The 26,000-nt window shown below is 43.6% G+C and overlaps 15 protein-coding genes across 15 annotated transcripts; 8 read left to right on the plus strand and 7 right to left on the minus strand.

The window, feature by feature from the left end:
- Window positions 1–88: 88 nt before the first annotated feature.
- On the minus strand, window positions 89–1,732 carry K450DRAFT_239745 (uncharacterized protein). Its single transcript, XM_051588815.1, has 3 exons — window positions 1,414–1,732; window positions 1,107–1,353; window positions 89–1,024 (listed from the first exon to the last, which is right to left on the minus strand). Exons 1-3 carry the CDS (start codon window positions 1,565–1,567, stop codon window positions 160–162), a joined length of 1,266 nt encoding a protein of 421 aa, XP_051444927.1. The 5' UTR covers window positions 1,568–1,732; the 3' UTR covers window positions 89–159.
- K450DRAFT_239750 (uncharacterized protein) lies at window positions 1,571–3,511 on the minus strand. Its single transcript, XM_051588816.1, has 5 exons — window positions 3,106–3,511; window positions 2,613–2,968; window positions 2,328–2,527; window positions 1,903–2,260; window positions 1,571–1,838 (listed from the first exon to the last, which is right to left on the minus strand). The coding sequence occupies exons 1-5, from the start codon at window positions 3,457–3,459 to the stop codon at window positions 1,715–1,717; spliced, it is 1,392 nt and encodes a 463-aa protein (XP_051444928.1). The 5' UTR covers window positions 3,460–3,511; the 3' UTR covers window positions 1,571–1,714.
- Window positions 3,512–3,879: 368 nt separating this feature from the next.
- Window positions 3,880–5,352, minus strand: K450DRAFT_174240 (uncharacterized protein; the record flags this gene model as incomplete). The annotated part of the gene is made up of 4 exons (XM_051584194.1): window positions 3,880–4,756; window positions 4,828–4,861; window positions 4,944–5,165; window positions 5,238–5,352. The coding sequence occupies 4 exons, from the start codon at window positions 5,350–5,352 to the stop codon at window positions 3,880–3,882; spliced, it is 1,248 nt and encodes a 415-aa protein (XP_051444929.1).
- Window positions 5,353–5,952: 600 nt separating this feature from the next.
- Window positions 5,953–7,716, minus strand: K450DRAFT_239755 (uncharacterized protein). Its single transcript, XM_051588817.1, has 3 exons — window positions 7,529–7,716; window positions 7,309–7,444; window positions 5,953–7,220 (listed from the first exon to the last, which is right to left on the minus strand). The coding sequence occupies exons 1-3, from the start codon at window positions 7,689–7,691 to the stop codon at window positions 6,050–6,052; spliced, it is 1,470 nt and encodes a 489-aa protein (XP_051444930.1). The 5' UTR covers window positions 7,692–7,716; the 3' UTR covers window positions 5,953–6,049.
- Window positions 7,717–8,667: 951 nt separating this feature from the next.
- On the plus strand, window positions 8,668–10,292 carry K450DRAFT_239763 (uncharacterized protein). Its single transcript, XM_051588818.1, has 10 exons — window positions 8,668–8,865; window positions 8,942–9,060; window positions 9,138–9,208; window positions 9,276–9,379; window positions 9,452–9,522; window positions 9,585–9,615; window positions 9,680–9,747; window positions 9,810–9,860; window positions 9,925–9,988; window positions 10,044–10,292. The coding sequence occupies exons 1-10, from the start codon at window positions 8,753–8,755 to the stop codon at window positions 10,111–10,113; spliced, it is 762 nt and encodes a 253-aa protein (XP_051444931.1). The 5' UTR covers window positions 8,668–8,752; the 3' UTR covers window positions 10,114–10,292.
- A 370-nt stretch (window positions 10,293–10,662) lies between these two features.
- Window positions 10,663–13,254, minus strand: K450DRAFT_239771 (uncharacterized protein). Its single transcript, XM_051588819.1, has 7 exons — window positions 12,931–13,254; window positions 12,800–12,866; window positions 12,613–12,643; window positions 12,000–12,489; window positions 11,233–11,917; window positions 11,113–11,159; window positions 10,663–11,034 (listed from the first exon to the last, which is right to left on the minus strand). The coding sequence occupies exons 1-7, from the start codon at window positions 12,995–12,997 to the stop codon at window positions 10,745–10,747; spliced, it is 1,677 nt and encodes a 558-aa protein (XP_051444932.1). The 5' UTR covers window positions 12,998–13,254; the 3' UTR covers window positions 10,663–10,744.
- Window positions 13,255–13,277: 23 nt separating this feature from the next.
- K450DRAFT_239776 (uncharacterized protein) lies at window positions 13,278–14,453 on the plus strand. Its single transcript, XM_051588820.1, has 3 exons — window positions 13,278–13,790; window positions 13,854–13,984; window positions 14,049–14,453. The coding sequence occupies exons 1-3, from the start codon at window positions 13,643–13,645 to the stop codon at window positions 14,223–14,225; spliced, it is 456 nt and encodes a 151-aa protein (XP_051444933.1). The 5' UTR covers window positions 13,278–13,642; the 3' UTR covers window positions 14,226–14,453.
- A 156-nt stretch (window positions 14,454–14,609) lies between these two features.
- On the plus strand, window positions 14,610–15,776 carry K450DRAFT_239783 (uncharacterized protein). The gene is made up of 5 exons (XM_051588821.1): window positions 14,610–14,779; window positions 14,845–15,023; window positions 15,087–15,181; window positions 15,263–15,407; window positions 15,475–15,776. The coding sequence occupies exons 1-5, from the start codon at window positions 14,637–14,639 to the stop codon at window positions 15,570–15,572; spliced, it is 660 nt and encodes a 219-aa protein (XP_051444934.1). The 5' UTR covers window positions 14,610–14,636; the 3' UTR covers window positions 15,573–15,776.
- Window positions 15,777–16,715: 939 nt separating this feature from the next.
- On the plus strand, window positions 16,716–17,792 carry K450DRAFT_239788 (uncharacterized protein). Its single transcript, XM_051588822.1, has 3 exons — window positions 16,716–17,038; window positions 17,120–17,339; window positions 17,412–17,792. Exons 1-3 carry the CDS (start codon window positions 16,796–16,798, stop codon window positions 17,705–17,707), a joined length of 759 nt encoding a protein of 252 aa, XP_051444935.1. The 5' UTR covers window positions 16,716–16,795; the 3' UTR covers window positions 17,708–17,792.
- Window positions 17,793–17,983: 191 nt separating this feature from the next.
- On the minus strand, window positions 17,984–18,957 carry K450DRAFT_239791 (uncharacterized protein). Its single transcript, XM_051588823.1, has 3 exons — window positions 18,899–18,957; window positions 18,328–18,755; window positions 17,984–18,259 (listed from the first exon to the last, which is right to left on the minus strand). The coding sequence occupies exons 1-3, from the start codon at window positions 18,927–18,929 to the stop codon at window positions 18,059–18,061; spliced, it is 660 nt and encodes a 219-aa protein (XP_051444936.1). The 5' UTR covers window positions 18,930–18,957; the 3' UTR covers window positions 17,984–18,058.
- A 671-nt stretch (window positions 18,958–19,628) lies between these two features.
- On the plus strand, window positions 19,629–20,991 carry K450DRAFT_239795 (uncharacterized protein). Its single transcript, XM_051588824.1, has 2 exons — window positions 19,629–19,871; window positions 20,043–20,991. Exons 1-2 carry the CDS (start codon window positions 19,706–19,708, stop codon window positions 20,927–20,929), a joined length of 1,053 nt encoding a protein of 350 aa, XP_051444937.1. The 5' UTR covers window positions 19,629–19,705; the 3' UTR covers window positions 20,930–20,991.
- Window positions 20,992–21,125: 134 nt separating this feature from the next.
- Window positions 21,126–21,901, plus strand: K450DRAFT_271518 (uncharacterized protein; the record flags this gene model as incomplete). The annotated part of the gene is made up of 3 exons (XM_051593010.1): window positions 21,126–21,231; window positions 21,538–21,716; window positions 21,806–21,901. 3 exons carry the CDS (start codon window positions 21,126–21,128, stop codon window positions 21,899–21,901), a joined length of 381 nt encoding a protein of 126 aa, XP_051444938.1.
- K450DRAFT_239798 (uncharacterized protein) lies at window positions 21,691–23,721 on the plus strand. The gene is made up of 2 exons (XM_051588825.1): window positions 21,691–21,716; window positions 21,806–23,721. Exon 2 carries the CDS (start codon window positions 22,031–22,033, stop codon window positions 23,435–23,437), a length of 1,407 nt encoding a protein of 468 aa, XP_051444939.1. The 5' UTR covers window positions 21,691–21,716; window positions 21,806–22,030; the 3' UTR covers window positions 23,438–23,721.
- A 45-nt stretch (window positions 23,722–23,766) lies between these two features.
- K450DRAFT_239802 (uncharacterized protein) lies at window positions 23,767–24,569 on the minus strand. Its single transcript, XM_051588826.1, has 5 exons — window positions 24,487–24,569; window positions 24,347–24,414; window positions 24,147–24,279; window positions 23,960–24,044; window positions 23,767–23,853 (listed from the first exon to the last, which is right to left on the minus strand). The coding sequence occupies exons 1-5, from the start codon at window positions 24,487–24,489 to the stop codon at window positions 23,813–23,815; spliced, it is 330 nt and encodes a 109-aa protein (XP_051444940.1). The 5' UTR covers window positions 24,490–24,569; the 3' UTR covers window positions 23,767–23,812.
- Window positions 24,570–24,681: 112 nt separating this feature from the next.
- On the plus strand, window positions 24,682–25,720 carry K450DRAFT_239806 (uncharacterized protein). The gene is made up of 3 exons (XM_051588827.1): window positions 24,682–24,708; window positions 24,984–25,262; window positions 25,504–25,720. Exons 1-3 carry the CDS (start codon window positions 24,706–24,708, stop codon window positions 25,618–25,620), a joined length of 399 nt encoding a protein of 132 aa, XP_051444941.1. The 5' UTR covers window positions 24,682–24,705; the 3' UTR covers window positions 25,621–25,720.
- The last annotated feature ends 280 nt before the right edge of the window (window positions 25,721–26,000 follow it).

Below are 26,000 nucleotides of genomic sequence, written 5' to 3' on the forward strand. Positions count from 1 at the left end.
TTTTTCTTAATATTCTTGCTGCTCAAAAAAGTTGATATCTTTGTTTGCATCTTTGTAAGTATGGTAATTTGCAAAATTAACTTTATAAGTACCAAAAAAAATATAATTCAAATGGCCGTAGCTGTTTCTGCTTTTTTTTATTTTCTCTTGCACTCCTATTTATTGACTAGTATACAACTCTTTGATGGCTGCTTGAGCGCTATCCCATCCTTTCCAAGTTTTACACTTGCCTTGCCATCGCCCTTTACCGCCACCCTTGAGACCGTCCAAATGCTGAGTGAGAATTTGCGTAGCCTTCTTGACCGAATCATCATCACTGCCAAGAACAATGATGGGTCCGCCAGCGGATGGGTCACCGCCAGCAAGGATGATGACCGCCCCGGCATTTTCTTCCAGCAATTTTTGCTCTTTTGCTCCGTTGGCGAGCAGGACAAGATAATCCATGTCGGCATCTTCTCGATGCACCATAGCATAGCGATTTTCCTTCACCTCTGTAACCAGCGTGGTAACGGCGTGGCCAGCGAGCTCCGCCATGAGCCGTTTGATGGTCTTAGCTTGAGTACGTTGCAGGGTTTGCAATCGGGTGATTTGAGGCACAAACGACTCCGGTCCACATGAGAGCAAGCCAGTCAACGATTTGCACGTCGTGTAGGAGGAGTCGAGTAGATCCAGCACACGGCGGCCGACTACAAAATACAGTCGCATGTTGTTACCGCGAATCTTCTCGGTGTGTAAAAACTTGATGGATTGAAGCTGGGCCAAGTTGTTGGCGTGGGTACCGCAGCATGGGTTTCGATCGAGGCCTTCAATTTCTATGGTGCGAATCACTCCTCCACGGTAATCACTAGGAAGGGAGTCGGGTCTATTGTCGTCGGCAGCGTTGTTCTCTGCGTGGGTGATGATTGGTACGCCAGAGAAGATGAGTGTGTTGATGGCATCCTCGGCTTGGCTGATTTGTTCTGCAGTTGGCAGACTGCCATTGTTAGGAGCGAGTTCCACATAGGAGATTTTGTCACCAAGGTTCCTATTTACCACGTCAAAGTTGAGTAAGCGGGCAGACAGAGAAACCACATACGGTATTATATTTTTTACCAAAGTACACTCACCAGCCGACGGTTTCAAACTTGTATGGGTCCTGTTCTAATACGGCACTGAGGAGATGTTGTCCAGTGTGCTGTTGAACGTGATCGAATCGTCTATCCCAATCCACCTTCAATGTGACTTCCTTATCTACCGCTACTGGCTCCTTGGTGAAGTGAATGTGCTGCAGTCCTCGACGCTGTACGTTGTGAACTTTGATATCATCGATAAAGCCCGTGTCGTTGGGTTGGCCACCTCCCTCTGGGAACAAGACTGAGGTAGTATGATTAGTAACATGGGGATGCCAATCCTACCCGATGTGGAGGCACCTACTGGTATCATGTAGTAAGACTTCGTAAAAGCCTTTCTTATCCGGCTTTTCCGAGCATCCGATACATTTCGTAGTGGCTGTTTTGAGAAATGTATCCTTCTGGCATGCCAAAGCTCCTACTGGAATTTGGTCTGGAATGTGTTGAGCGGGAGACATGTCAAAGGTACCAATCGACCGGAGCCAGAAAATCAAATAAAAAAAAAATTTGACGAAAGAGGAGTGTTAATTCGTTCAGTATGCAAAATTTACAAGGGGTGAGCTGCTAGTGGTATTATGGATCGTTTGTTAATATTATAATGGCTACTAATTGTCCTCTTCTTCTACGACTTCATACTCCTTGCCACGACAGTCGCGCTTGCACATTGGACACATGCTATTCAACGCAAGCCATTCGTGAAGACAGTCTTTGTGGAAATGGTGCTGACACCTACAATAGCATGGTGAGATATATGAATATATATATTTCATATCTTGCTGGAAGACAAACTTACCATAGTCTGCAAACAAGTTCATCCTGCTCATAGTTGGATAGACAAATAGCACATACGGCGTCTTCACTGCAGTCAAAGCTGATGGTTTTATGATCCCGCTTTGACTCAGGTTTCTCAATGTCATTGGGTTTAGCTTGACCAGCCTTTCGACGTAACATCCGGCGGAAGAATCCCACGCGTGGAGCAGCTTCCAGTCCCCTATTAGCGCTACTCCTGACAGATACGTGAGACTCAGCAATGCTATTAGTGTCCGCGGCATTGTCGGTAAACCGTAAAACTGGTATTTTTTGTATTTCTTCAGCTGTCGCCCCACCCACTTCGGAGGGTTCACCAACTTGCATGATTCGCATACCAACTGCTTGATAAAAAAGACTGGTCAGTGTGTTGTGCACAAGGTAGTTCCCATACGACGTTATACACATTACCCAGTACGCATGGTAAACAAAATATAGCAGCTGCGCAGAACAAAATAGGAATGGTGATCATGACATAGCCCAGAACCACCCATGTTAAAGTTACATAGAAGAGTACACTAGCAGTGTTTGCACAAGATGTGCTTCCGAATAAAAAGTAGTTGCCGATTACGAACCAGAAAGTTGCAAACAAGTCGAGCAACGATTTTGCACTGAAGAAAAAGAATATTCGTCCAAATTGAATTCAGTATGTTGACTTTCAATGTGAGCAAATGGTATATAGATGTAGTAGCTTACCGATCGACTCGGCCGCCAATGATATGACGGCGGGTGGTTCGAGATTGATGTTCTCCGGTCGTAGGAGGCGTGGTGGTAGGTGGAGCAGTAGGTGGTAGTATGGACGAGCTGTTGTCTATTTCCGTTGCCGGGGAAATAGGATGCACTGTCGTAGGAGCCTGCGTCTCTGCCGGGGCATTAGCGGTATTAGAACGTCTCCGTCGCGTTCTCCTCCTTCTTCGTGGATGTAAGTACTGGTACATGGAAAATGGAAAAGAGAGAAGCACTCTGATAGCATATACAATTAGGAAAATCTTGAGTGGTCGTTCGCAGGTACCGTCCCCGGATATTGCGACAGCTACAACGCTCGCAGCAATCTGAAATGAGGAAGAAAAATTAAGGGAGAAACCCCTCCGAACATGGTCAATGCTTTAATGTCTCCGAATGAATCAAGGAGACGTTTATGTATATAACGTCTCCCGCCATAGAAATAACCCGCTTTTTTGTTTCTTACCTGAATAATCGATATGGCCGTGGTAATAATCAGCAACACTTTGCTGGAGCTTGAGATATGCTGCCAGCGACTTCGTAGATAATTGACCCAATTCCACCGTACTGTGCGTGAAGTGGGATTAACACTTCTGGCGGTAATGGCAGCTGCATTAGCGGGAGTTAGCGATTCCAAAATGCCGCCGTTTTGTGTAGCCCTGCTATCTGCTGGGCTGTTATAAGCGTTCAAGTATTGTACAGCCGTTTGTGAGTTCACTTCTGGAGCAGACGATTGAGAGGAAGGGCCACTGGACCCGACAGTGGCAGCTTCAGATTCGGGCACAATATCCAGTACGCTGGATGTTGCATGGCCTGCCATTGCGTTATGTGGATGAGAAGCCAGCTGATATCGTAAGTTGGCTTGGGAAACTATGCGGCGGCTATCTCGAAATTTTTGGGACTTTTTTTTTGTTTGTGAGTCTAGGACCTTGTTGTTTTGGGCCAGCAGACACAATGTACTTTGCAAACGTTTCCTTACATGCCAAAGGATGTCAAAGCTTGTTCAAACGTCGTTCAATAGCAGGTAATTTTTCAAAGTAGTATGTATTTAAATAGCTTGTCGTCTTCGGTGTGCGGTTGATCGGACATTTTCCACTACTTTGGTATTATGCAAGAGCCTATATGAACAGCATGTTGCGCAGTGAATGATTTTTATTCATTGTATGATGAAATGAGACTATGACTTTATCTGGACAGAAATCTGAGTCTTATGCTATGGAGCATTTGAGGATAAATAATGTTACAACATTCGCTCAGCGTGCGATTTGATGATGTCTTTGGTTGTGGTGTCACTTGACAAGACGCTGTACCAAAAAGGGGTTTCGTGAGGTGGGTCGCCGATATGCTTAACACCATATTGGTTTGGCTCAGCAGATTCAGATGCTTGTCCTCCCCAAGCCCAGAAGGATGTACCAGTCATTTTACCTTGCTCAGCAAGTTCTTCAGCAACCTTAAAAATCGTAGCAAAATACTCGTCTCTGTGTGTGGTGGTTGTTTTTTCGCTGTATTTAGCTCCGAGATGAGCATCGCGTGCCATACCAAACTCTTCCATGATATGTGGTTTGCCTAGCTCTTGAGCCCAATTTGTCACCTTGTGTATGAATTCAGTGACAGCCTGTTTGGTCTTTTCTAAACTGGCCGTCGTCTTGTCCTCTGGGTCGTAAATTTCCCAGTTCTCACACCAGAAGTGACTGGTACAGAAATCAATATTGGAGCTGGCATGGGAGTTGGTGAAGTCTACATGATCGTATTTTGTCTCAATACCAGAGGTGATGAGTTGTGAAACTCCCAGATTGCGAATATACCCTGCCACATCATCTACCCACCAAGCAGGTGGGAATTGGGGCTCATTGCATAGCTCCCAAGCCAAAATGGACGAGTCTTCGCTATACAGTGTACCGTTGATGGTATTACGACGGCTGACAATGGTCTTGATATTATCCTTAAACATGGTGTCGATCTTTCCTCGGATGGTTTCGTCGTTATAGAAGCGGCAACCGTATTTAGCGAAATCATCAAATGATCCAGCAGTCGTGTAAGCTTTGGCAACAGGATCCCATGAAGGTGGATACTGGACCTCCTTGTCGTCGGAAGCCCAAGCAACGTATTGAGCAAATCTTAAGTGGTAGAAAACATCAACTTTAGACTCTGCCTCCAACATCAATAGCATACACTTCAGTTAACTTACCCTCCACTCCAGTGCCATTGGTTGGTCAATGTCACTAATCATCAAAATATGTACTCCGAAAGTTAGACACCGGTGTTGAAAGCTGTTTTCCCATTCAAACGCCTCAAAATACATACCGATAGCAGTAAAGCCGCGCTTAGCCAAGGCATCCAAAAAGTAATCCAGTCCGCGGAAGATCTCTTCGTTGTATTCACCAGGCTTGGTCATCAAGCATGGCTTCATACGGAAGGGTTCGTCTCCTTCACCTTCGGAAGAAGCCATAATGCGCAACATATTGACACCTAAGCTCTTCAATTCATCCAATTCGGCGTCCAAGCGCTTGCGGTCACCTCCCCATTCTATCAGTCGTAAGCGTGTCCGTCAGTCTCAGATTGGTACAGGCAAACATCTGTTTTCGATCTATACTATACCTTCGATTGCGCCCATGTTGATGCCGTGCCAGAAATTGGTGCCAACCACTCGGAAGGGCTTGCCGTCACGTACAAGCGTTGTACCATCGACCTTGACAAAGTTTGTTGAAGACATATGGGTAGTGCTTGGTAATAATATGCTATGGAAAAGAATAGGTACCGCTCTCCAAACTCGCCTTTTATACTCAGAGAGAGGAAATGAACCCCCATTACCTGGAAACCTTAATATTTCATGTTTCCAGATATCATTGTGCTAATACTAGCGTTCTGAACCACGCGGGACAATCAATAGTAATGGATTTCCGCGGAATCAAGAATGGAGCCACGCTGGATGGGGTCCGTGACAGTGGCCGCCACCTCTTGTGTCGCCCCACAATTTTCCATATCAAGTACATCGGTCGCACCGCACTCTCTACGGCTGGAACGGTAAACTTTAAGACAGCGAATGAAAAATTAACAGAGGGGAGGGAAACCAGACAGTTGGCTACCGAGGTATAGCTTTAACTTTCCGTTTCATTCTCAGTGCCTTGGACCATTGACTTTGCATCAAGATAATGTACAATGGAAAATTGCACTTGTTAGTCACAAAGTAGCTTTTGTCTGATTTTGTGGTCATAATTTCAATGAGCAATTTTGCTTTTTTTTTGTTTTCAGTTATACTGATTTCATTGGGCAGATTTATCACACTGTTCAGTTTACAAAACGGCAGCGGTAGTTTGTGTTCATGGGTTAACTTTATAAAAGCGCTTCATATTATATACAATTCCATTATTGGAAGCTAGATATCAATCATACAAAAGTGATGATCTTTTTTACTTGGCCAACTCCTTGGCGATTTCCTCCTCTACACGACGGCCGTAATCAGGATGGGCACGCTTGAAGTGACCGATTTGCTTGGTACGAATGTACTCTTTGCACTGTCCAAGATGGATGGCAATGTTATGGACCAAGTGTTCTCTGTCTGTCTCAGACATGACCTTCCAAAGTTCACCAGCTTGATAAAAGTCGATGTCTTCCTTGATAGGCTTGACATAGGTTCCAGTGATACCGTAGACCTTCTCGGGAACATGAGTGAATGATTTGGTAGGGTTGTTCTGCACCAGAGTCTTTGGTGGGTGCTCCTCCAAGGTGCTGTCGGGGTAGTTGGGACGGCCACCGGGGTTGTCGAAGGCCATATGACCAGCGCGTTGGTGGTTAACAACTGGGGCAACGGGACGGTTGATGGGTAGTTGCTGGTAGTTAACACCAAGACGATGTCTGTGAGTGTCAGGGTAGCTGAAAAGACGTCCTTGCAACATCTTATCGGGGGTGACATCAAGGCCGGGAACAAGGTGAGAAGGTGAGAAAGCAGATTGTTCGACTTCACAGAAGTAGTTGTCAGGGTTCTTGTTCAAGATGAAGCGACCAATGGGGTGGAGTGGGTAGTTCTTCTTGGACCAAACCTTGGTGATATCGAAGATATCAAAAGGCATCTTATCCTTGTCTTCGGGTTCCATGATCTGAATGGACACAGTCCATTCGGGGTAGTCACCCTTCTCGATGTGTTCAAACAAGTCCTGGGTCAAATAGTCGGGGTTTTCACCACCAATCTTGACAGCTTCCTCAATGGTGAAGTTTTCTTTGCCTTGCTTGCTTGTGCAGTGAAATTTAACGTACTTGAACTTTCCATCGGAGTTGACCATCTTGAGAGTGTGGCCATAGAAAGCATCCATCTTGCGAAGGGAAGCGGGAGTACCACGGTCAGAGAAAAGAATGGTAACCTGATGAGTGGATTCTGGATTTTGGGAAAGGAAGTCCCAGAAAATATTGGGATCCTTCAAGTTGGTGCGAGGGTCTCTCTTTTGTGTGTGAATGAAGTCGGGGAACTTGATAGCATCACGGATGAAGAAGACTGGGGTATTGTTCATGACCCAATCACAGTTTCCCTCTTCGGTGTAGAATTTGACAGCGAATCCTCGAGGATCGCGAGCAGTATCGGCTGAGCTGTTAATGAAAAATAAAAAGGCGACGTCAATGACTGTCCATGACGATGCGCAATGACCACATTAGTGTAACCAATTAATCAACGTACCCAGATTCACCGCCAACAGTTGAGATACGGGCAAAGCAAGGAGTTCTCTTGCCAATACCAGTCAAGAACTTTGCGCAGGTAAGGTGAGAGATGTCGTGAGTTACTTCATAGTAGCCGTGGGCACCGGCAGCTTTGGCTGTTAGGATAAAATTAATAGACGTGTTTAGCCATTCAAGCCGTACAACGAACGCATCAATTGACTATTGAGCAAAGTACTGACCATGTACAACACGTTCGGGGATACGTTCACGATCGAAGTGAGCAAGCTTGTCGATCAAATTGAAGTCCTGGATCAAAGTTGGTCCGTCTTCTCCAACAGTCAAGGAGGCATTTTCGTTGACTGGAGCTCCATTGGAAGCGGTGACAGTATCGTTAGGAGCCATAGATGTTCTATAACTTTAAAGTGGGGAGAGAAAAGTAATATTCGTATATCATCGTTGGTTTCTCAGGGTTTATATACCACTTTTCGTTCGAGAATTGATGGCGTCACCATATCTTTGGCTCAGGCAATGGGCCACTGCTGGCACTTCCTCCAATCAGGCAATCAGTGTTAAGCTTACTCAGCTTACCTTGTTAGGGCTCTGAGAAAAAAACTAATGATTTCACCATATTGAATAAGCTCACTTCCCACCCCTACACCACATGCTTAATAACCGAACAGCCCTTGTGTTCAGCTTGGGGCAGTGTATGTGAGGATCTTAAAATGCCTAGGCTATATATTTTTCCCCAGCCTATTCTTTCGACCCCTACTATTTATGTTTAAATTTGTACTTCTTTTGATATTTTCAATCATTGCTCAAACAGTTATGTCTATCTGTTTTGAAACAGATATTGTTAGGGTTGCAGTATCAAAGACTGGTATATTTTCTAATGCAACTAGACAGATTGACTTCTTCAAGATGACAAGGAATTCACAGCCAGCAGACGTGGCAAAGTATTACAGAGGGGATGTTTCTGAATTTGTTTCAGCTATCAATAGAGAAGACTCTACACAAACCATGCGCGTTAAATATCTTCCAACTTCTGCTTATGCAACAATTCCGCCGAACATAACCTTTAGTATGCATTTAAAGCCACTAGAAGAGTTGCCGGAATACTTCCGGAAGCACATTAAGAATGCTGAGATGGCAAAATAAACTTCCATGTATCTTTTTTCTGTCATCAATATTGCAAACACTGAGATAGCATCTCATAGAACATTGAAGTTGTGACGGAATCGTAGCGTTGATGAGATCATACGCGCAGAATCGAAAGGTTCAATTATCATCGAGCCCGACGCTATCTATGTCATAGAAGTATGTCATAGAAGTAGAAAACGTGGTTCTCAGTAACAATTAACAGCTTCTTTTTTATTCGATGGGCGAAAATTGAGAACCCGATCGATCGATTTTGATGCTGTGAGATTTTTATCGGCCGGTGTGTTGGAAGACTAGTTCAGGCAATCATGACGCGATTCAACGCTTGTATAGATTTACACAACGGCCAAGTCAAGCAGATCGTTGGTGGATCCTTGACAGATACCGATCCAGATTCACTGCGTACTAATTTTGTGTCAAAGTAAAATTCCCTCGCGATTTTCTGATTCTAAACCAAACGTCAAAACGTAGTAACACCATAATGTTGCGTTGAAAAGAGAATCCCCCGCATACTACGGGCAACTGTACAAGAAGCACAATATAACCAGAGCACATGTGATAAAGCTCGGACCTAACAACGATGCTGCTGCAATAGAAGCACTTGCTTCATGGCCAGGTATTTAGTGCTTTTCTTTTCGGATGCTTATCACTAAACCAACGTGGAAGTGCCATTATTGACGGGCCACTCTATAGGCGGTTTACAGGTCGGAGGAGGAATCTCTGTAGAGAATGCGCAGGAATGGATTGATTTGGGTGCAAATAAGGTTGGGGATCTTGTCTGTATACTCGGAAAAGTCAAACCATTGTTAATTTCCATATCGAAATCTACAGGTCATCATTACCAGTTATCTCTTCCCCGATGCTAAATTTTCACTGGACCGCTTGAAGCGATTATCTGAAACTGTTGGAAAAGAAAAACTTGTGGTCGATGTGAGGTAGGTTTGATTGTATGGGTATAGCGATCATAGGAGTTCCTAACAATTGACATTTTCATAAATTAGCTGTAGACGGAAGGATAACAAGTGGATAGTGGCCATGAACAAGTGGCAAACTATGACAGACATGGAAGTGAACAAAGGTGTGTAGTGCTTTGTCGTATAGCAAGGCGATCGTATGTACATGAACTAATATCATGGCCAGAAACATTGGATATGCTATCACAATATTGCAGGTAAAGATTCATTCTACTGTCAATATTGCAAAGTGGGACTTTCCAAATCTGATTCGACTGTTAGTGAATTTCTAGTACACGCTGCCGATGTGGAGGGTTTGTGCAAAGGGATAGACCAAGAGCTTGTTCGCAGTATGTTTCACATTTTAGTATTGTGCGCGTAGCTGCATGAATTTAACCCTTGTCTTCCATAGAGCTGGGTGAATGGGTCACGATTCCAACAACCTATGCAGGTGGGGGTAACAGTAAGTACATTCTGGTCACACATACATATTGAGGTATACATGGTTTAATGCATTGTTTATGCAGACATCAGCGATCTTGAATTAGTTGATCGTTTGAGCAACGGCAAAGTAGACCTTACATTCGGAAGGTAAGGTACCATTAAGAGTTGAATCAAAGAGTACAATTGCTCACAATGGATACAGTGCTTTAGACATTTTCGGTGGCTCCAGTGTCAAGTTTGATGACTGCGTAGAGTGGAATTCTAAGCATTAACGAGAACTGACAAAATGTTCACCCCATGCTATTATTCATCAGTTCGGACTTTGCAGTTATATCTTCGACGCATTGTCGTTCAAATGAACGCGTTATAGACAACCCCCCCCCTTACCATCTGGCCCATCCAGCCTACTCCATATTCTTCGCTACCAGAGTGGAATACAGTTTTCAATCATTCAAATTTGGGGAGGAATAGCGCGCGGATTTAATTTTTTTGTTTTTGGGTTGAGAAGAAAAGTCTGGGAAGATGGTAACAGATAAACAACGAAATGAAACAAAGGGAAAAAGATCGAAGACCAATCTGGAAGAAGGTCGATAAGGTCTACAGGGATATCAATTACTATAGCTATTCAATCAAGTACAATAACCGTTACGAAATACAAGATAAAATAATCCGTGGACGGAAGACAGTTGGGGAGAGAAAAATATGGATTTCATGGAACCATACGAGAAAGGGCGGCTGAATAAAAAAAAAGTGGGGAGGAGACTTGGGGGGATAGAAAGAAATGGGTGACAAAAGACAAGCAAAAACCGCTCTAAATTATTTCTTGGGATGGTACACATAACAAGATAATCCAGAACAACGCTCCTGTCGATACTGTAAGTGAGAAAAAAATATATAATGTTTCTATGAATCGGCGGCATCGAATGTGCAAGTGGTGCCATATGTTTTGCCCTTGATCACAGCTTCCACGCGCAACTCAACTTCTCCAAAGTACATTTTGATAGATAAATCGACCTTCTCGCCTTCGCGGACTCCCGTCAAAGCTGGCATGGGAATGGTGAAATTTGCGACCTTGCGAACACCAGGGCTAAGGGTATAGCGAGGCTGATCTTCAGTATCAGCTGCATATAGAGTGCAAGTTGTGTGATGCGGATAATAAGCAAAGAAATCCTTTGATACGCAGTTGTCGATGTCTAAAAGTGAAAAGCATGGGAAATTAGTTTATACGGTTCGCTTAGCAAAAGGAAGCCATGCAGATGAATGAATCATACCGAGTGGAACACCACGTTTTACATAAACGGAAAACCGGTTATCACATCTGGAAGAGACAAATGAAGTTAAGGTTAGTATTGGATGTAATCAAAAAAGAACGGCTGCCCTGTGATTCTTACCGAACACTGCCATCAGCGCGTACAATTCTGTAGCTTGGCGGGTCAACACCTTCTTCAAAAGTAGTGGTGGTGTCGATACCATACCAGTATCTTGGAATACGGGTGGTAACAATTCTGGGGTTGAGGCCAAAGTAAACAGCACCACGTACAACAGCAAGCTCTCCTCTAGGTGGAACAGCCACCAGACCAACACGAGCACCAAATTCTTGCTGAACGCGTTCGAATAGATAGTTTGAAGAGCCAAACCCACCAACCAAAAAGATGGCCTGCATCGTCTGAGCCTTGACCAATTGTTCTTCAATTAAAGCCAACACATCGCGGATGACTGGTTCGAAAACTTCTGTTTTCAATTCTTGAGCAGACACAACAAGGGTACCATCTTCCAAACCAATGGCGGGATTATTGAGGGAATCTAGGTTCATGGCAGCTGGAAGTTGTATAAATTGGTCGTCTACTCCATCAAATTGTGGTTTGATAAGGTCTACAAAGGTATCCATCATAGTTTCGAAGGCACTAGCAGGAATGGTGGAAAGGTATTCCTTGAACTTCTTCTTCAAGAGTTTGCGCATACGGCGATCCAAAAATACTGATCCACAAGATTGACCATGACCTTTTGTGCATTCCTTGAGTTTACGACCAAAGCGGCCTTCTTCGATCTCAAAAACGATTAAATCGACAGTACCACCTGCAAATACACAGAGTCATTCCATTAATTAAAGTGCCCATATTTAGGTGATTTCTGAATCAGATTCAAAAAATTATTTTACCTCCAGCATCGCAAATCATGAAACGATCTCCATGTCTCAAGTTGAACTGCTCACATTTCTTTTCACAGTACAAGGCAGCAGCTTCTGGTTCGGAAATGAGCATAAGGCGATCACGGTGATCGCTGGCATCAATAAGACCAGCTTTGATAGCAGCTTCACGCATAGCGGCTTTCGCACGATCGCTCCACATGGCTGGTACCGTCAGGCAGTATCTGAACTGATGCTGGCCATAGTTCTTGGCAAAACCCTTCTTCAGTTCCGAGACAACATGCCCATGAAAAGCGTTGAGGTAATCGGCAATAGCATCGACGATAGTCAAACCGTTGGGCAAAGGAGGTAAGTCCTTGGCAATATTTTCATCCAAGTAAAGCTTGTATTGCTTTAGTAGCACAGAGTTCCGCGCGATTGGGCGTTGCATCTCTAGCCTTGCTGCATTTCCCCACTGTGTCATTTGCTTGGAATTGCCTTGGTAAAAGTTCAATGTAGGGGTCTAACAATAAGAAATGACGGGTGTTTAGTGGATCGGGAGGGCAAATAACGGCAATGGGGTACGGTAATTCGTTGCAGCAGGCATGTGCTAGAATATCGAGAAAATGCTTCAAAAGCTTAATACCTTGGGGTAAACGTTTGAGTGCTGCTTGGGCCTGTATCGTCATAGATAGGGGGCAAAGGTTAATCTCGGGTAGCAGAGCCATTATTCGGACAAGGTGAAATGACCCGCTCATGAGGCGATGCAGTATTTCTTCTTTACAGAAAAATAATACTGCCGCGAGCACAATTTAGTCAAAGAGATACTTTACCATCGAACAATATCAATAACTTCGTCATTCTGTACAAAGGCATAGGAACAGCCGGAGTATGTGGTACCTGTTTCCCAAGTGTGTTAGAACATCTCGGGTTGTAAACATTGAAATGCGAAGAATTTTCTTACCGAAATCGATACCAATGACAACGGGATAGTCTTTGAGATTGAAAGGCTTTGGACTTGTCGCTGACATATATTGGAGTCTATGTAGGGAATGTGGACAATAACCTTTACAGATGAAACAACAACAGTAAAGATCTGGTAATTGGCCAGAGAGAGAGAAAAAAGGCTCAGGGTTTGCTGAGAGAGAAAAAGAATTGGACCACAGCCACTCCTTGGGCTGGTACAGCGTTTACTCGGCGAGCGGTGTTCAAAAAATGGCTCCAAGCACTCCTCGCATACGAAGCTCATCGTCACTGTGACCCACCAACCACACTAGCTAGTATGCGTAAAACATTCATAAACGTCGGTAATGATCGTTTGTATTACTCATGATTTGGAGTTATGGGTTACGACAAACCAACACATAACTCGAAATTTTTAATTTTTTGGTTTAGGCACTGGATCAACACAAAATTGATTGACAGCCACAGGATAAGCTGAATCAGCCATACTGCTGCTGTGAATGGAACATCGAAGGTCGAGATACTTCGTTTGGCTGGAAAATGAATAGAAGTCAATTATATGACGCAATGACTACCTGTTTAAGGCATGACCAGATGGTAATACCTTCCGCTCCTACCAATACAAGTATCCAGGAATACGGAACTCCCGACCATTTCATTTTATATCCTGTATTTTATTCAATCCACCAAAGGTTTTCTTAAAACATCACTCCATGCGATTCGGAAGAAAACAACCTGAAGTGCCCATCATCTTGCCTGCAAAAGATGCCAAGGTACTTGCACAGTACAAGAGCAGAGTTGAAGTATTTGACCGCATGTTTAAATGCTGCTGCTGTTGGATCGGCTGGGACATGCTTCTTGGTAAGTATCTAGTAACACTACCCATAAAACTGCGAAGAAACAGTACTAAGTCTGTAAAATTAGATTTGATACCCGTGCTTGGCAAGACTATCTCGCTGTTCTTTGCCATTGCTTTGTATCGCTTGGCATGTACAGCTAATATTTCACATGAGGTCAAGTCGCAGATGCGATGGCACACAACGGTGAATTTTGTGGTAAGTTGTGGTAGTAAGAGGTGGAATGGAGGAGAATGTTGTATTAAACTTTTCCTTTGAATAGATCGGGCTGATACCCATAGTTGGCTTAGTGTTTGACATACTTTACCAGGCAAACGCGAAGAACTTGAGAATTCTCGAGCAATTTTTATATAATCGAGCAAGAACCAACTCTGCTCAGCCACTAGATGCAAGCGTTGCGCCCTCCAAACATGTTTCGATAGAACCAACCCTCGTCTGATCATGCTGTACTCATCACCTTATATATGACCATTTAATTTTTTTTTTGAAAAGATAAAAGTACAGGGCTCTATTCAATAAAATTTCCACTGAAAGATAAACTGAACATCGGACTCACTGCTGTATTTCGGTACGCCATTCCTTTGACTTTGTCTTTGTATGTTTAAGGAAAACCGACCAACTTCTTTGGTTGTGGCGCTTAACTCGCCGTTCTTTTTGTCAAAAAAAGATCATGAGACACGGGGTGAGGGATGCAAGCTGTCCAAAAAACAGTATAGCAATTTCGTTTGGGCAACTGGTGAGAAAAATTGTCAGGCCACATGTCATCCTTTCTCGAATTATATGGGGTAGGTCTGCAGCAGAAGTTTCCTCTCTTTCCTGATCTCGTTTTCCAAAGCATACCTTTTGATAAATGGCAGAAATTGAAAACCACAGACCACAAAGGAACTCTATTCGTTTCGACGATGGGACCGACTTTAGAACCTTGGCCTCACTTGATGGATCTACCATTAATGATGTTCCACATAATTCTAATAGGCGGAGAAGTATTGACGCGTAAGGACCATTACCGAGAAATTTTTGTTTCATTTCTCGGTACGATAAACTAACTCTTTCTATAGTCATTTGCGTCGCAAAATCCTTATAGCCTATGACAACAGCGAGTTCAGTCAAAAAATGTTTGAGTGGTCGTTGGCCCAAGTATTGCGCTCTGACAACGATCATGTTGTTTTGGCTACTGTTTTGGATGTCCAGGAGTCCACATACTTTCATCGTAATTGGGGTGCTGACTCAAATGCAGGTAACGTTAACACACTATAAATTTGTGGTTTTCGATCCTTTTAATGATGTCTTACTTGTGCAGGATTTCGAGGATCGGCACGAAGATTGTCTATTTCAGAGTCTGATCAAGCCACGCTCAAATTGAAGCCTCTAGTCGAACGTCTGGTCCAGCGTGGGGTGGGTGCTGACTGATTTTGGCTTGGCGTGTGCTCAGCATTTACTCATACCATATTTTTTTTTTTTATTAAAAAAAAAAAGATGACTGCTCAAATCCATATCCTCAAAGGCGATCCAAAGCATGAAATTGTAAGACTTTCCAATGAGATCGGTGCAGATATGGTTGTCATCGGATCGAGAGGCCTCGGTGCCGTTAAGCGACTTACCATGGGCAGCGTATCTGATTGTAAGTGATTCCAAGCTATGTAATTTGAGATGCAAGCTCTAACACATGTTTTCCTCACATCCTATAGTCTGTGTCCGTAATGCTGAATGTCCAGTTGTCGTCGTAAGGGAAAAGGCTCTCGATTTAACACTAAGTCGATCGATGTCTCGTCGTCAATCGCAGTAAAACAAATATGTGCCATCGATGATGTGTGCATAGTCACCTCAGAATGAGGTTGTACAGTTGGTTGGTTACGTCCATTCCAGCCTAACTATCATTCCAACACAATATCCTAGTAGCTTATTTTTTCCAATAGCCAAATCAGTATACTCATATATTCCATATTTTCATATTAAATTTGTCTTAGCCTAAGCGATCGATGACTGCAGACGTGCCGTGGTAATAATTCTGGGTTTGCAGTTCCGGATTTCATGCTTACATTTTCATTCGACCAGACTCATAAGCAGTTGGCGCTGAAAAGATCTTCTGCATTTATTGCCTCCCAGAATATAAATAAGCTCAGTTTTCCACTTTCCAACTTATTTTACACAATTTTATTTTTTATCAAATGGACCGCAAGATTCCTGCAAACGAAGTCATTGAACAACTTGGCCGTGGTACCGAAACCAACCTTGGTAGCCAAACCTCTGGTATGAGTAGTGACACTTCCCACCATCTGTTCAGCGGTGCTGGTGTCATGGAAGGTGCCGGTGATAACGGGATTAAATACTCTGGTAACCAGCAACGACGTACCAGCATGGGTTTTGGTAATGATGGCTACGGAGGTACTTCGTTCCAGAAGTTAGATCAACACAGACGAAGTTCTTTGGACAAGGCTCAAGAATTCCAACAGCAATACGCAAAGGATAGCCTGGCTGATACGTTCAAGTCATGGTTTAACAAATGATAAAAAGTGCTACTGAAAAAGAATTGACCGCATATTGTTTCTTATGTCCATTCAGCATTATGTGTTATGATTTTTATTACTGTAAATAAAACGCTGCCTGCTCCCCCCGTACAATTTTTCCATCGATGTGTCTCCATTTTCTGAGTGTCATACGTAGGGACTAAAGCACTGTTTGCTACAACAATATAAGCGTGATGATACGCAGCTTCAGCATGTAACAGTCCTTGTCGTGTTTTTCAAGGTATGCAGATTTTTAGTATTGCAAAATCATTGTGACGAAAGCTGAACCTTTGGGCTGAAGCGCCAAAAATTTGGTTCAATTCATGCGCTCGGCTGACTCCCACACACACTCGTACAGCGCCATATTGTGCATTTTTGTCTAAACATTTAGACTCTCGGATGACGAATATTGCTTTACTCTTCTCCTACTTGTTTTTTTTTTCTTATACGCACAAGCCCATACAGTGTCAAGCAAATTTTCTTCCTGATTAAGAGCCAAAATATGTTAAGACGGATTGTTGCAAGAGATTTAGCATCAGTTTATAGGCAAACATGGTGTTTACAGCGGACTACAGTATCAGCAAATCGAGCCTATGCAAGACCTTTCCCAAGGACAGTGTCTCCACTTTCAATGCAAAGAAAGTTTTTCCTCACCAATCAACCAGCCGAGCGTTCTGTCAGTGCGTCGGCGCAAGAGGACCAAAAGAGGAGTGAAAGCTCAGTCTCAGAGCTGGGAAGTGATGTGGTAAGTTGACATGGAGTGAACAGGACGTTATACTCTGTTTTTCACTTTGTTGATTTTCACTCATTTTTCTACAATGAAAAGAAAACGGTCGTGTCCGATTTTACAGACGTCCCGAAGCCTGCTATGTTCTTTGGCTTTCTGGGTGTCTTACCATGCATGGCAGCAAGTGTGATGAGCGTTTATTATGCAGACTCTCCCGAGCTTTTATCTTTTATCGAGCCAGTGCAAGTGGGCATTGGAGCTTGTATATTGTCGTGGCTGGGAGCTGTCCACTGGGGTTTGGAAATGGCCAAATACAATGGTAAAGTGGATGTCCGATTAATAACCCAATATGCTGCCGTTGGCAATTGATTGTCGTTTTTTCCTGATCCAGGTTCTACGGGATTCGCACGTTATTCTTATGGCGTCATTCCTCCACTTCTTGCCTGGCCGACGCTGTTCTTCCCAACGGACGTTGCACTCCTATCTCAAAGCTTTGGTTATGTGTTTCTCCTGTATACTGATGTCAAGGCAGCTGGCCGAGGATGGACTCCAAGATGGTATCCCTTTTTAAGGTATTGGCTTACTTGGATCGCTGGTGGATCAATTTGGATTTCCCTTATAGGAAAGGATTGGCGACGTCGAGGAAATCCTACCAAGCGTGTTAAGGATGACATGGCTGCTGAATAAAACCAATAACTGTGTCCTGCATTATTCAAAAGCAATAAAAATATGGCGGGAAACATTTCATGATCGATGCTCAAAAGGTTGGGACTATTTGGCAATACTGTACTTTTTCAATTGAAACGCCATACGAATTGCTAGAATGACAATCGACAAGTGTTGCAATTGCGTGCGATGATGTATGTTTTGAGGAGAGTGTGCTTAAGCACCCTTATTTGTTTACCCCAGGAAATAGGAATACTTATGAACAAGCCGTTCTAACGCTTTCCTGTCTATCCACCATTACGTTTCTGAACCAGCGAGATTGATATTTATTTACTATTTGACATTTAAATGAAAAAAATGCTACGACCTATCCTATGACGCCGCCTGATCGTCCGCAACAGCTTTCAATTCTTCATTCAAGATCTTGTTCATGGTAAACATATGTACACGGTCAATCTTGAAGACAGCCTTCATGGTATCGTCACAAAAAATACTCCTTCTGTCACTTGGGTCTTGCAGATCCTTTTCCTTTATATACTCCCAAATTCGCTTCACAATCGTTGGTCGGGGTAACTATAAGTAATACCAGGATTAACGTCCATCCGTCGCATCATTGCAGACGTCTTTGAATAAAAAATTACCTCATCCTGTTCACATCTTGTCAATGTCTGGATCGCTGGACTCAGCTTGAGAGGTTTCATAAACCCATTATTTGGTGCACCACGCCCAGTCGATGAAGGATTTCGTGTCTTCTTCTTTTTCGCTGGTTTTGCATCGTCTGTCTTGGATTTTGACGAGGCTGCTTTCCGCTTGGCTGGGCTGGGCTTCATAACATATGCTTCGTACTCTTCATTCTTATCCCTTGGTTTCGTGCTGTTGCTCTTTTGACTAACTAGCGGCTGATCGTCGGAACTTTCCTCTTCGTCTGCTTGCATGGCTTCGTAGATCTCGATGATGAGAGCATCGATTTCTTTCTTTTTGTCGTTGTATGAACAGCCATTGATGGCTTCCAGCTTCTTTCTTACAGACTTGGCACTGACAGTGGCCATGTCGGAATCCTTTAGGATATCTATAGCAACATATTATGGTTAGAGACTAGGTTTCTGAGTATCACCAATACCCTTGACAACACAAGTCAGCGGCATGTTCCATAATCTGGTCCTTCATTGTGTACAATAGCCAACAGAGAGCATGAAATTCATTATGCTTTACCTCGAATTGCTGGTTTCAATTCTTGTACCATTGTTGGCTCGATGGGACAGAGGTGGAAATGGTTTGAGATCGTGTGCTTGAAGTGTGGGTATGTGACTGGGAAATTTCCTTCGATGCTTGGAGGATTGGAAATGTGCCAAAAGTGGGAATGCAAAATTGATTTGGGAAGGTGTAGCCAAGCTATCTGGCATATCGTTCACCTTGAAAGCAGCTGATTTCTATTCATCTAGTAAGCATCTAGATAGTCACTGAAAGTCAATGTGATAGAAGTGTTCTTCATCGGCTACAGATATTGGCCAATGCTAACTTGCATGAAAGTCCTTGCTCTTTTTTCTGATCAAGGGGCATACATCGCTGCCACTGAGTAAACTGATGGAAGGTATGCATTCTCTTGATGTAATCAGTAAAAGCATCTGATGGATTAGTTGCATCCGATATATCATCTCTTCTTCGTGTGGACCTAAATTTATGCCAATCTCGCTTGCAGGATATTTTCTTGAGTTCAGGTTCCGCAAATCAGGATGCGCAGCGTGGATGAGGGTTTGTCGTCAGTCCAAATAACTTCAAATACGACGAATTTTGCAAAACAGCTATATGAAAACAATTAGACGAAGGAACGTATAAATTTAAATAGACTTCGTGTAATATGAACAATTATGAACATCGTTGCGTTGCATGAAAGAAATACAAAGGTAAGGTAGTTGGGGCATACCTGGTAATTGGTGTGACGGTGCAAAAGAATTTCCAGCAAGCTGAAAAGGCTGCTGCTCCCGCTGCAACTGATCTGATCACCGCCATTCCTTCCTCATGTCGACTCAAGCAGCAGTTTTCGCGTTCCTGTTTCCAGGTAACGCGATGGTCAATTCGCTGCTAGCTACGGCATACATCTCCATCTTCCCAAATTTGCTTCTATACTTCGTTCCCCCGGATATCGATACCTCATCTCTCAATACCCTTGTCAGTTTTGCAGTTGGTAAGTGTTGCAGGAACCTCAGCCCCTGACTGTAGTCATTGTTTCATACAGCACACACATTATAGCGATATATAGGGTAGAGCGGTGAATGAGAAAAACGAATACCCTGGTGTGCTTCTACACTGAAAAGCTTGGGTTAGTATGTAAATTAACTCAGATATTGCATTTTAGGTGGCCTTCTAGGTGATGTATTTCTTCATCTACTCCCCCACGCCTTCCTTGGCGAACACCACGATGAACATGTCGAAATCCACTATGATGAACATAAGAACGTCCTTGTTGGTCTTGGTATCTTTGCTGGCTTGTTTTTCTTCTTCGTTATGGACAAATCAATGCGTGTATTTGCTGGCGGAAGCGGCCATGATCACTCTCACTCACATGCACACAAGAAGGATGACGATGCTCACGCTCACTCAAATGATGTACACCACCACGACCATTCAGAATTGAGAGCTCGCAATGGTGGTAAAGAAACTAAGGAGACCACCGATGCTGTTGCTGCCACTACCTCTATAGATTCCGGTATCAAACTCAGCGCCTACCTCAATCTGTTCGCTGATTTCACTCACAACTTTACCGATGGCTTGGCCATGTCCGCTTCATTCTATGCCTCACCCAGCGTTGGAGCCACTACTGCCGTCGCTGTCTTCTTCCATGAGATCCCTCACGAAGTGGGAGATTATGCTATTCTGATCCAATCTGGATTCTCTAAACAAAAAGCTATGATGGCTCAGTTCACAACCGCCATCGGTGCCTTCCTAGGAACCATTGCTGGTATTGCCATTGAGGAATTCACAAGATCTGGATCGGATGTTACTGAAAAATTGGCCTTGTCGCATGCTGGTATCCTTGGAACCGATCTTGGATGGGGTGATCTAGTTATTCCTTTCACTGCTGGTGGTTTCATGTACATTGCTACCGTTGGTGTTATTCCTGAATTGCTCGAAGTGACCAAAAATGTGAAGAAAGATTTCCGTCAAGCTCTCTCGGAATTCGCCGCCATGCTCGTTGGTTTAGCAATGATGACAGTTATTGCCTGGAACGAAGCATCAGCATAGATGTATTTAAAAAAATAAAAAAAACAGAGTCACCGTTTTTATTTTATAATGTAAAATGACGACACATTTTTGCTTGTATAGTTTGTATTATAATCTACCCTACCACCGTTGAGCTGGCAATTGTTTACGCTACAAAATTTCGGTGGTAGCTATCACGTCAAAGCCCTTCTTTACCCCCACTCTTCTTTGGTCTACAATGGCTCTCACCTTCAAGTCTGCCGTTCAGAACTCTAAGTTCCTCTCTTCTTTCTTGAAGCCAGTCTCAACTGCCTATGCCAATGTTGCTGGTTACAGACAAATTGGTAAGTTGGGAGGAATAGACAACACAAGAGGTTTATCCTAATGTTGAATTCTCAATGTTATGGAAGGAATCTCGCTCCTGGAGAGTGTTAATGCGAACCAACTACTAATGAATGTTCTTCTTTATTTTTTTTTCATATCATCTCTTTTCTTCTATCGAACTATTACAACTTTCGCCATTCCATTAATTACCCATTCCATCTAATTCCTTACGACGACGCATGGAAACTTGATTTCAACCCGATGTCACTTTCACATTCAACTTGTTACCTCAACAATAATTTATTTGACGACATTGTCATCAAAAGGTCTTCGTTATGATGACCTTATCGCTGAGGAGAACGATATTGCCCAAGAGGCCCTCCGACGTCTTTCTCTCTCCAACCCCCGCGAAGCCTACGATCGTGTCTACCGTATCCGTGTTGCTCAACAATGCTCCCTCTCTCACTCACTTTTGCCCAAGGAGCAATGGACCAAGCCAGAAGACGTAAGTCATTTGATTTATTTACTTGTAAGCCCAGTGATAAATATGGGCAAAAGCTGATCCCCAAATCCTATTTTTTTTTTTTTTTGTAGGATGTCAGATACCTTCGACCTATCCTCGAAGAAGTCACTGCCGAATTCGCTGAGCGTGAAGCTTTTGACAACGCTAAGGTGTTGCCCCGCAAGTAGAAAAAGTGTGTTTTCGAGTTACTTATAAATATAGAAAGCAGACCCACACCATTTCCCAAAGTTTGAATTAAAAAAAATCTTAACTATCTCCCCTGCTGTTGAGCAACTGCTTGGTTGAGAGAGAGTCACATGCTGAGTGGGCCGTTGAAATTGGCGTTTGCCGGCTCTTTCACTTTTGGTTTCTTCTGTCAGCACATTTACACATTTACTCTTGAGATGGTGCTGCTTTTCCAGCTACCGTTGGAACTATTAAACTATATCGCTGACCAGCTGCCTTCTAAGGCTCTGGCTCAACTATGTTTAACATGCCACGATCTTCACATGGCCATTCTGCCTACACTCTATGCCCACGTTCAGCTATCTTTTCGCTCCCATATTAAGCAACTAGAATATGGTCTCCAAGTTTCACCTTATCTGGCCAACACTATCAATCAATGCACTCGCAAATTGACTTTAGTGAGCCGTCAATCCGGCACTCACTGGGTAGCCAATGATGTACGATTTTTACTGCAGATAACCCATCGTGTAGAGTCTCTCCATTTTCATGATTTTCATGTTCTCATGGTCGAGCATGTTTGTCAAGTTGCCAGCGCACTGCCGCTTCTCAAGCACTTGGAATTCAGATATTGCAATCTGGCAGCGGAGGTCATGCCGTCCAGCCCTATTCGGAATTCACATAGGCCTGAATCGCAGCAGGGGCAAGGTAGTACCGATGCACTAGAACAACCGAAATCAGACTTCAGCCGGACTAGCTATCTTACCCTTGTTTGGACCGACTTCAGTTCGTCGGCTATATCCACACTTTTGCGCCATTTGCCAGGCTTACAAGTAGTGGATTTTGGCGCAAACCATAATCGAATTTATTCAGCTAATGACTCCGCCATTTTCTCTCTCAGCCAATATTGCCCCAAGGTTCAAGTCCTACATGTAGGTTTGCAACAAGTCCGGGAACAGACACTATGCGAAACCATCCGTTTATATGGTTCATCATTGACCTGTTTGGATGTAAAATGCGACTCAGTACAAACTTTAAAGGCTGTGGCGGCTCATGCCGAATCTCTTCAAGAACTGACAGTACGCGCGGCTGGACCGGGTAGTTACGGTGATGATATGATCCATGTTTTACGACAATGCAAAGGTCTTGGAAAACTTGAAATGGTGTGTTGGATGTTGGAAGATGTACCTCGTTGCGTATGGAGAGCGATAGAAGCCGTCGCTCGAAGAGCAAAGCAATCCATTCGAAACAGAGATAACGTCGACGCTAACTGGATGTATTTTTTGGAGGATCATGTCGATCGACTACATGGATCTAATAGCGGCGGTAGCCAAACTAGTACTTCTGAAGATGGCTCTGATCGAGTACAAGACCTCTATTCGACCTCAGATTCTTGGAACAACACCGTACCATCTTCCACTGTCGTCCGATCTCGTCGACGCCGAGATGTAGGCAGCATCAAAAAGACCGTCGCTCTCAGTTTTGAAGAACTTAGCGAGATCAGGAAGGAGGTTATACCCTCGCCACAATCTGGTCACTAGAGCCCACTCTTATTTCATCTACTGTGCTTTTGATATATCTTTTTCTTTTTTCCAACTAATTTTACCTTATTTTCTTGTCATTACCCACCTACCATCATCTTCAACTCACATAGTTTCCCCGCTCTTTCATTTCTTTTGCACACAACGAGATGAAGCATTTACCCCTCTCTCCCGTTCCTCTCTCTTGCCAAAAGTTGTATTTTTCTCCTACTTCCCTCCTTTGGCTATCTCGTCCTTGTTCATCGTATCATGAGATTAGCAATAAAATATGTATAGAATGAGCCATTGGTGCAGTGAGGTGGGTGTGGCTGAATGCTACAGTCATATATCTTTGTTACATTCCATTTATTTACATGTGTTCTACCTTCAATCCAACTAAGCTCTCGATGTGGGAGGAGTAGTTTCCTCTAAAGTTCCTGTTGTTTGACGAAAAAAAAAAGGATACCATGAAAATGGAAATAAGGCATAAAATTACTGTTAGGGTAATGGTTCGCATCTAGATTGATTTCAGCCACAACGAACCTTTGTGCACAAGTTCCAACGTTGCCATGACGCCTCGCATATCACTTTCCATGACCTCGGCCCAGTTCTGCACATCTCCGAGTTCCTATGTTTGGCGCATGGGCGTGGTTGCAAGGTGAGTAAGTCAGTCAACACGGGTCTCTGAAAGACCTCCACCTCCTTCATAACCGAAAACATCCAAGCTTACCTTCAATGCGCTGTTGAAGCTATCGATCGTCTGTATCCATTGTTTAGTCTGCTTTGCATACCTTGAGGTCTGATTGGACAACTTTCGACTTTCTTGCTCGATCTCCTTTTGTTTCACGAACACCTCCGATATCCTGCATGAAGAAGCGTTAGTACTTGGAAGTGACGAAGGGTGATGAGATTACTATTTTTGTTTCTCACCGTTCATTAATCGTATTTGTCAGGGTGTCGTTCAGCTCGCTTGCAGCCGTAGTGGCGTCTTTGCATAGCTGACCTGGAGCTTTGGTCAGGCGAATTTGTTTGGCAAAAAAGAATGATAAAGAAGATGGCGATCAACATACCATTTTGACGTTTGATGTCAGCTTGTTTCTTCTGATGTGACTTCAGCAGCTGTGAAAGCGACGCTGAACTTTTTGATTCTGACATGGATGCAGCGGAAGCTGTGCTGGGAGTGCCTCAGGACTTTTGCACTGAAAATTAATTTAGAAACTCCGAATGGCCGTGTGGAGCATGTCAAGGAGCATCGCTCATTACCGTAGCAAACCCTCTTTCATTTCGTTATGGTATGGCCATGCATCCATTTTGATTTACAATCTTACAGATTCGTGCGATGCACCGATGGATGGGTTGATACGAAGATGTGATTGATGCATGGATGAAAAGCAAGTTCGACATTCGACATGGCCAACATTTCCACGACCATGTGGGCAACATTTTGAATCCACACCTTTATGAACATAATTCGCTTTCCAGCCAATGCGATAGAGCACCATCGTCAAAGATCACCAAGAAATTTGTTATAACAAATGCTAACGCTTTTACTTTTTTGCATTTCCAGGCCGACGCTTCTGTCACGATCAGGACTAGAAAGTTCCTTACCAACCGCTTGCTTCAGCGTAAGCAAATGGTCGTTGATGTAATTCATCCCGGCCGTGCCAATGTTCCCAAGGATGAACTTCGTGAGAAGCTCGCCAAGATGTACAAGGCTGAGAAGGACGTCGTCTTCTGCTTCGGTTACAAGACCCAGTTCGGTGGTGGTAAGACCACTGGCTTCGCTCTTATCTACGATACTTTGGAGGCTGCCAAGAAGTTCGAGCCCAAGTACCGTCTTGTCAGAGTATGTATTTTCGACGATTAGTGTGTCGGGTGCGGTTCAGTCAGGCGTCCTAGTCCATCCGCGTATGGTTGAAGGGCAAACCCCTTTCTTCATCAGAAAGGAAACAATGAAGTGAAGTGGACATGTCGACACATCTTTGTGGAAAACAACCTTTACATTTGTTGCAAACGCCTATGCTGGGGTTTCGTGTATCATGGAATGACTAAGTTTACTAACGAACACTATCGTCTTCTTACAACAGCACGGTTTGGCTGATGGCTCCAGAACTGCTCGCAAGCAACGCAAGGAACGCAAGAACCGTGCCAAGAAGTACCGTGGCACCAAGAAGGCCAAGGCCGCTGGTGCTGGCAAGAAATAGAGTGTTTGGATCTCTTAATAAAACAGAAGCTACCGCACCTATTGAAATATTTCACGAAATACGTCTATAGCGTTGGGTCATGAATGGGATGGTGTCGCACACAGTAATGATTGAATTAGCGTAGTGGATGAACTCCATACATATTTTTCACCTTTATATCCATCAGGGCTTCTTTTATAGCCGTGGACTGCTACACTTATAGTCATAGGCGTGTCAATGCCAGCAAAGAGTGCGGAAGATGATAATTTCGTAAATGAAGCGACATGTCAATAATTAATGGGATACTAACATACCTATGTGATTACCACTACGTCTTAACATCTTTCCAATCTGCCAATCAAACATCTAGGCCATCAACAGCGCAATCGTGATCGAGCTTT

This window comes from Umbelopsis ramanniana, assembly GCF_025399195.1.
Source record: "Umbelopsis ramanniana AG unplaced genomic scaffold K450scaffold_25, whole genome shotgun sequence".
In the NCBI taxonomy this organism is placed as follows: domain Eukaryota; kingdom Fungi; phylum Mucoromycota; class Umbelopsidomycetes; order Umbelopsidales; family Umbelopsidaceae; genus Umbelopsis; species Umbelopsis ramanniana.

Excerpts from the sequence above, each read along its gene's own strand:
- K450DRAFT_239745 (XM_051588815.1), bottom strand. The coding sequence starts at position 1,567 with ATGTCTCCCGCTCAACACATTCCAGACCAAATTCCAGTAGGAGCTTTG. Across the intron at positions 1,354-1,413 it reads AGTCTTACTACATGATACCA|TCTTGTTCCCAGAGGGAGGT; the intron begins GTAGGTGCCTCC and ends ATACTACCTCAG. Across the intron at positions 1,025-1,106 it reads AAGTTTGAAACCGTCGGCTG|GAACCTTGGTGACAAAATCT; the intron begins GTGAGTGTACTT and ends CGTGGTAAATAG.
- K450DRAFT_239750 (XM_051588816.1), bottom strand. The coding sequence starts at position 3,459 with ATGGCAGGCCATGCAACATCCAGCGTACTGGATATTGTGCCCGAATCT. Across the intron at positions 2,528-2,612 it reads ATTGGCGGCCGAGTCGATCG|TGCAAAATCGTTGCTCGACT; the intron begins GTAAGCTACTAC and ends CTTTTTCTTCAG. Across the intron at positions 1,839-1,902 it reads GAACTTGTTTGCAGACTATG|GTGTCAGCACCATTTCCACA; the intron begins GTAAGTTTGTCT and ends ATGCTATTGTAG.
- K450DRAFT_239755 (XM_051588817.1), bottom strand. The coding sequence starts at position 7,691 with ATGGCTCCTAACGATACTGTCACCGCTTCCAATGGAGCTCCAGTCAAC. Across the intron at positions 7,445-7,528 it reads CCCCGAACGTGTTGTACATG|CCAAAGCTGCCGGTGCCCAC; the intron begins GTCAGTACTTTG and ends TTATCCTAACAG. Across the intron at positions 7,221-7,308 it reads ACTGTTGGCGGTGAATCTGG|CTCAGCCGATACTGCTCGCG; the intron begins GTACGTTGATTA and ends TTTCATTAACAG.
- K450DRAFT_239763 (XM_051588818.1), top strand. The coding sequence starts at position 8,753 with ATGACGCGATTCAACGCTTGTATAGATTTACACAACGGCCAAGTCAAG. Across the intron at positions 9,748-9,809 it reads AGACCAAGAGCTTGTTCGCA|AGCTGGGTGAATGGGTCACG; the intron begins GTATGTTTCACA and ends TGTCTTCCATAG. Across the intron at positions 9,989-10,043 it reads GTAGACCTTACATTCGGAAG|TGCTTTAGACATTTTCGGTG; the intron begins GTAAGGTACCAT and ends CAATGGATACAG.
- K450DRAFT_239771 (XM_051588819.1), bottom strand. The coding sequence starts at position 12,997 with ATGTCAGCGACAAGTCCAAAGCCTTTCAATCTCAAAGACTATCCCGTT. Across the intron at positions 12,490-12,612 it reads ACTCAAACGTTTACCCCAAG|ACCCCTACATTGAACTTTTA; the intron begins GTATTAAGCTTT and ends TCTTATTGTTAG. Across the intron at positions 11,035-11,112 it reads AAAACGTGGTGTTCCACTCG|ACATCGACAACTGCGTATCA; the intron begins GTATGATTCATT and ends TTTCACTTTTAG.
- K450DRAFT_239776 (XM_051588820.1), top strand. The coding sequence starts at position 13,643 with ATGCGATTCGGAAGAAAACAACCTGAAGTGCCCATCATCTTGCCTGCA. Across the intron at positions 13,791-13,853 it reads CGGCTGGGACATGCTTCTTG|ATTTGATACCCGTGCTTGGC; the intron begins GTAAGTATCTAG and ends CTGTAAAATTAG. Across the intron at positions 13,985-14,048 it reads ACACAACGGTGAATTTTGTG|ATCGGGCTGATACCCATAGT; the intron begins GTAAGTTGTGGT and ends TCCTTTGAATAG.
- K450DRAFT_239783 (XM_051588821.1), top strand. The coding sequence starts at position 14,637 with ATGGCAGAAATTGAAAACCACAGACCACAAAGGAACTCTATTCGTTTC. Across the intron at positions 14,780-14,844 it reads AGGCGGAGAAGTATTGACGC|TCATTTGCGTCGCAAAATCC; the intron begins GTAAGGACCATT and ends CTCTTTCTATAG. Across the intron at positions 15,024-15,086 it reads GGGTGCTGACTCAAATGCAG|GATTTCGAGGATCGGCACGA; the intron begins GTAACGTTAACA and ends TTACTTGTGCAG.
- K450DRAFT_239788 (XM_051588822.1), top strand. The coding sequence starts at position 16,796 with ATGTTAAGACGGATTGTTGCAAGAGATTTAGCATCAGTTTATAGGCAA. Across the intron at positions 17,039-17,119 it reads CAGAGCTGGGAAGTGATGTG|AAAACGGTCGTGTCCGATTT; the intron begins GTAAGTTGACAT and ends TACAATGAAAAG. Across the intron at positions 17,340-17,411 it reads GGAAATGGCCAAATACAATG|GTTCTACGGGATTCGCACGT; the intron begins GTAAAGTGGATG and ends TTCCTGATCCAG.
- K450DRAFT_239791 (XM_051588823.1), bottom strand. The coding sequence starts at position 18,929 with ATGGTACAAGAATTGAAACCAGCAATTCGAG. Across the intron at positions 18,756-18,898 it reads ATTGAAACCAGCAATTCGAG|ATATCCTAAAGGATTCCGAC; the intron begins GTAAAGCATAAT and ends ATGTTGCTATAG. Across the intron at positions 18,260-18,327 it reads CAAGATGTGAACAGGATGAG|TTACCCCGACCAACGATTGT; the intron begins GTAATTTTTTAT and ends TATTACTTATAG.
- K450DRAFT_239795 (XM_051588824.1), top strand. The coding sequence starts at position 19,706 with ATGTCGACTCAAGCAGCAGTTTTCGCGTTCCTGTTTCCAGGTAACGCG. Across the intron at positions 19,872-20,042 it reads CCTTGTCAGTTTTGCAGTTG|GTGGCCTTCTAGGTGATGTA; the intron begins GTAAGTGTTGCA and ends ATTGCATTTTAG.
- K450DRAFT_239798 (XM_051588825.1), top strand. The coding sequence starts at position 22,031 with ATGCTGAGTGGGCCGTTGAAATTGGCGTTTGCCGGCTCTTTCACTTTT.
- K450DRAFT_239802 (XM_051588826.1), bottom strand. Across the intron at positions 24,280-24,346 it reads ACAAATACGATTAATGAACG|GATATCGGAGGTGTTCGTGA; the intron begins GTGAGAAACAAA and ends TTCTTCATGCAG. Across the intron at positions 23,854-23,959 it reads GTTGGAACTTGTGCACAAAG|GAACTTTAGAGGAAACTACT; the intron begins GTTCGTTGTGGC and ends GTCAAACAACAG.
- K450DRAFT_239806 (XM_051588827.1), top strand. Across the intron at positions 25,263-25,503 it reads CCAAGTACCGTCTTGTCAGA|CACGGTTTGGCTGATGGCTC; the intron begins GTATGTATTTTC and ends TTCTTACAACAG.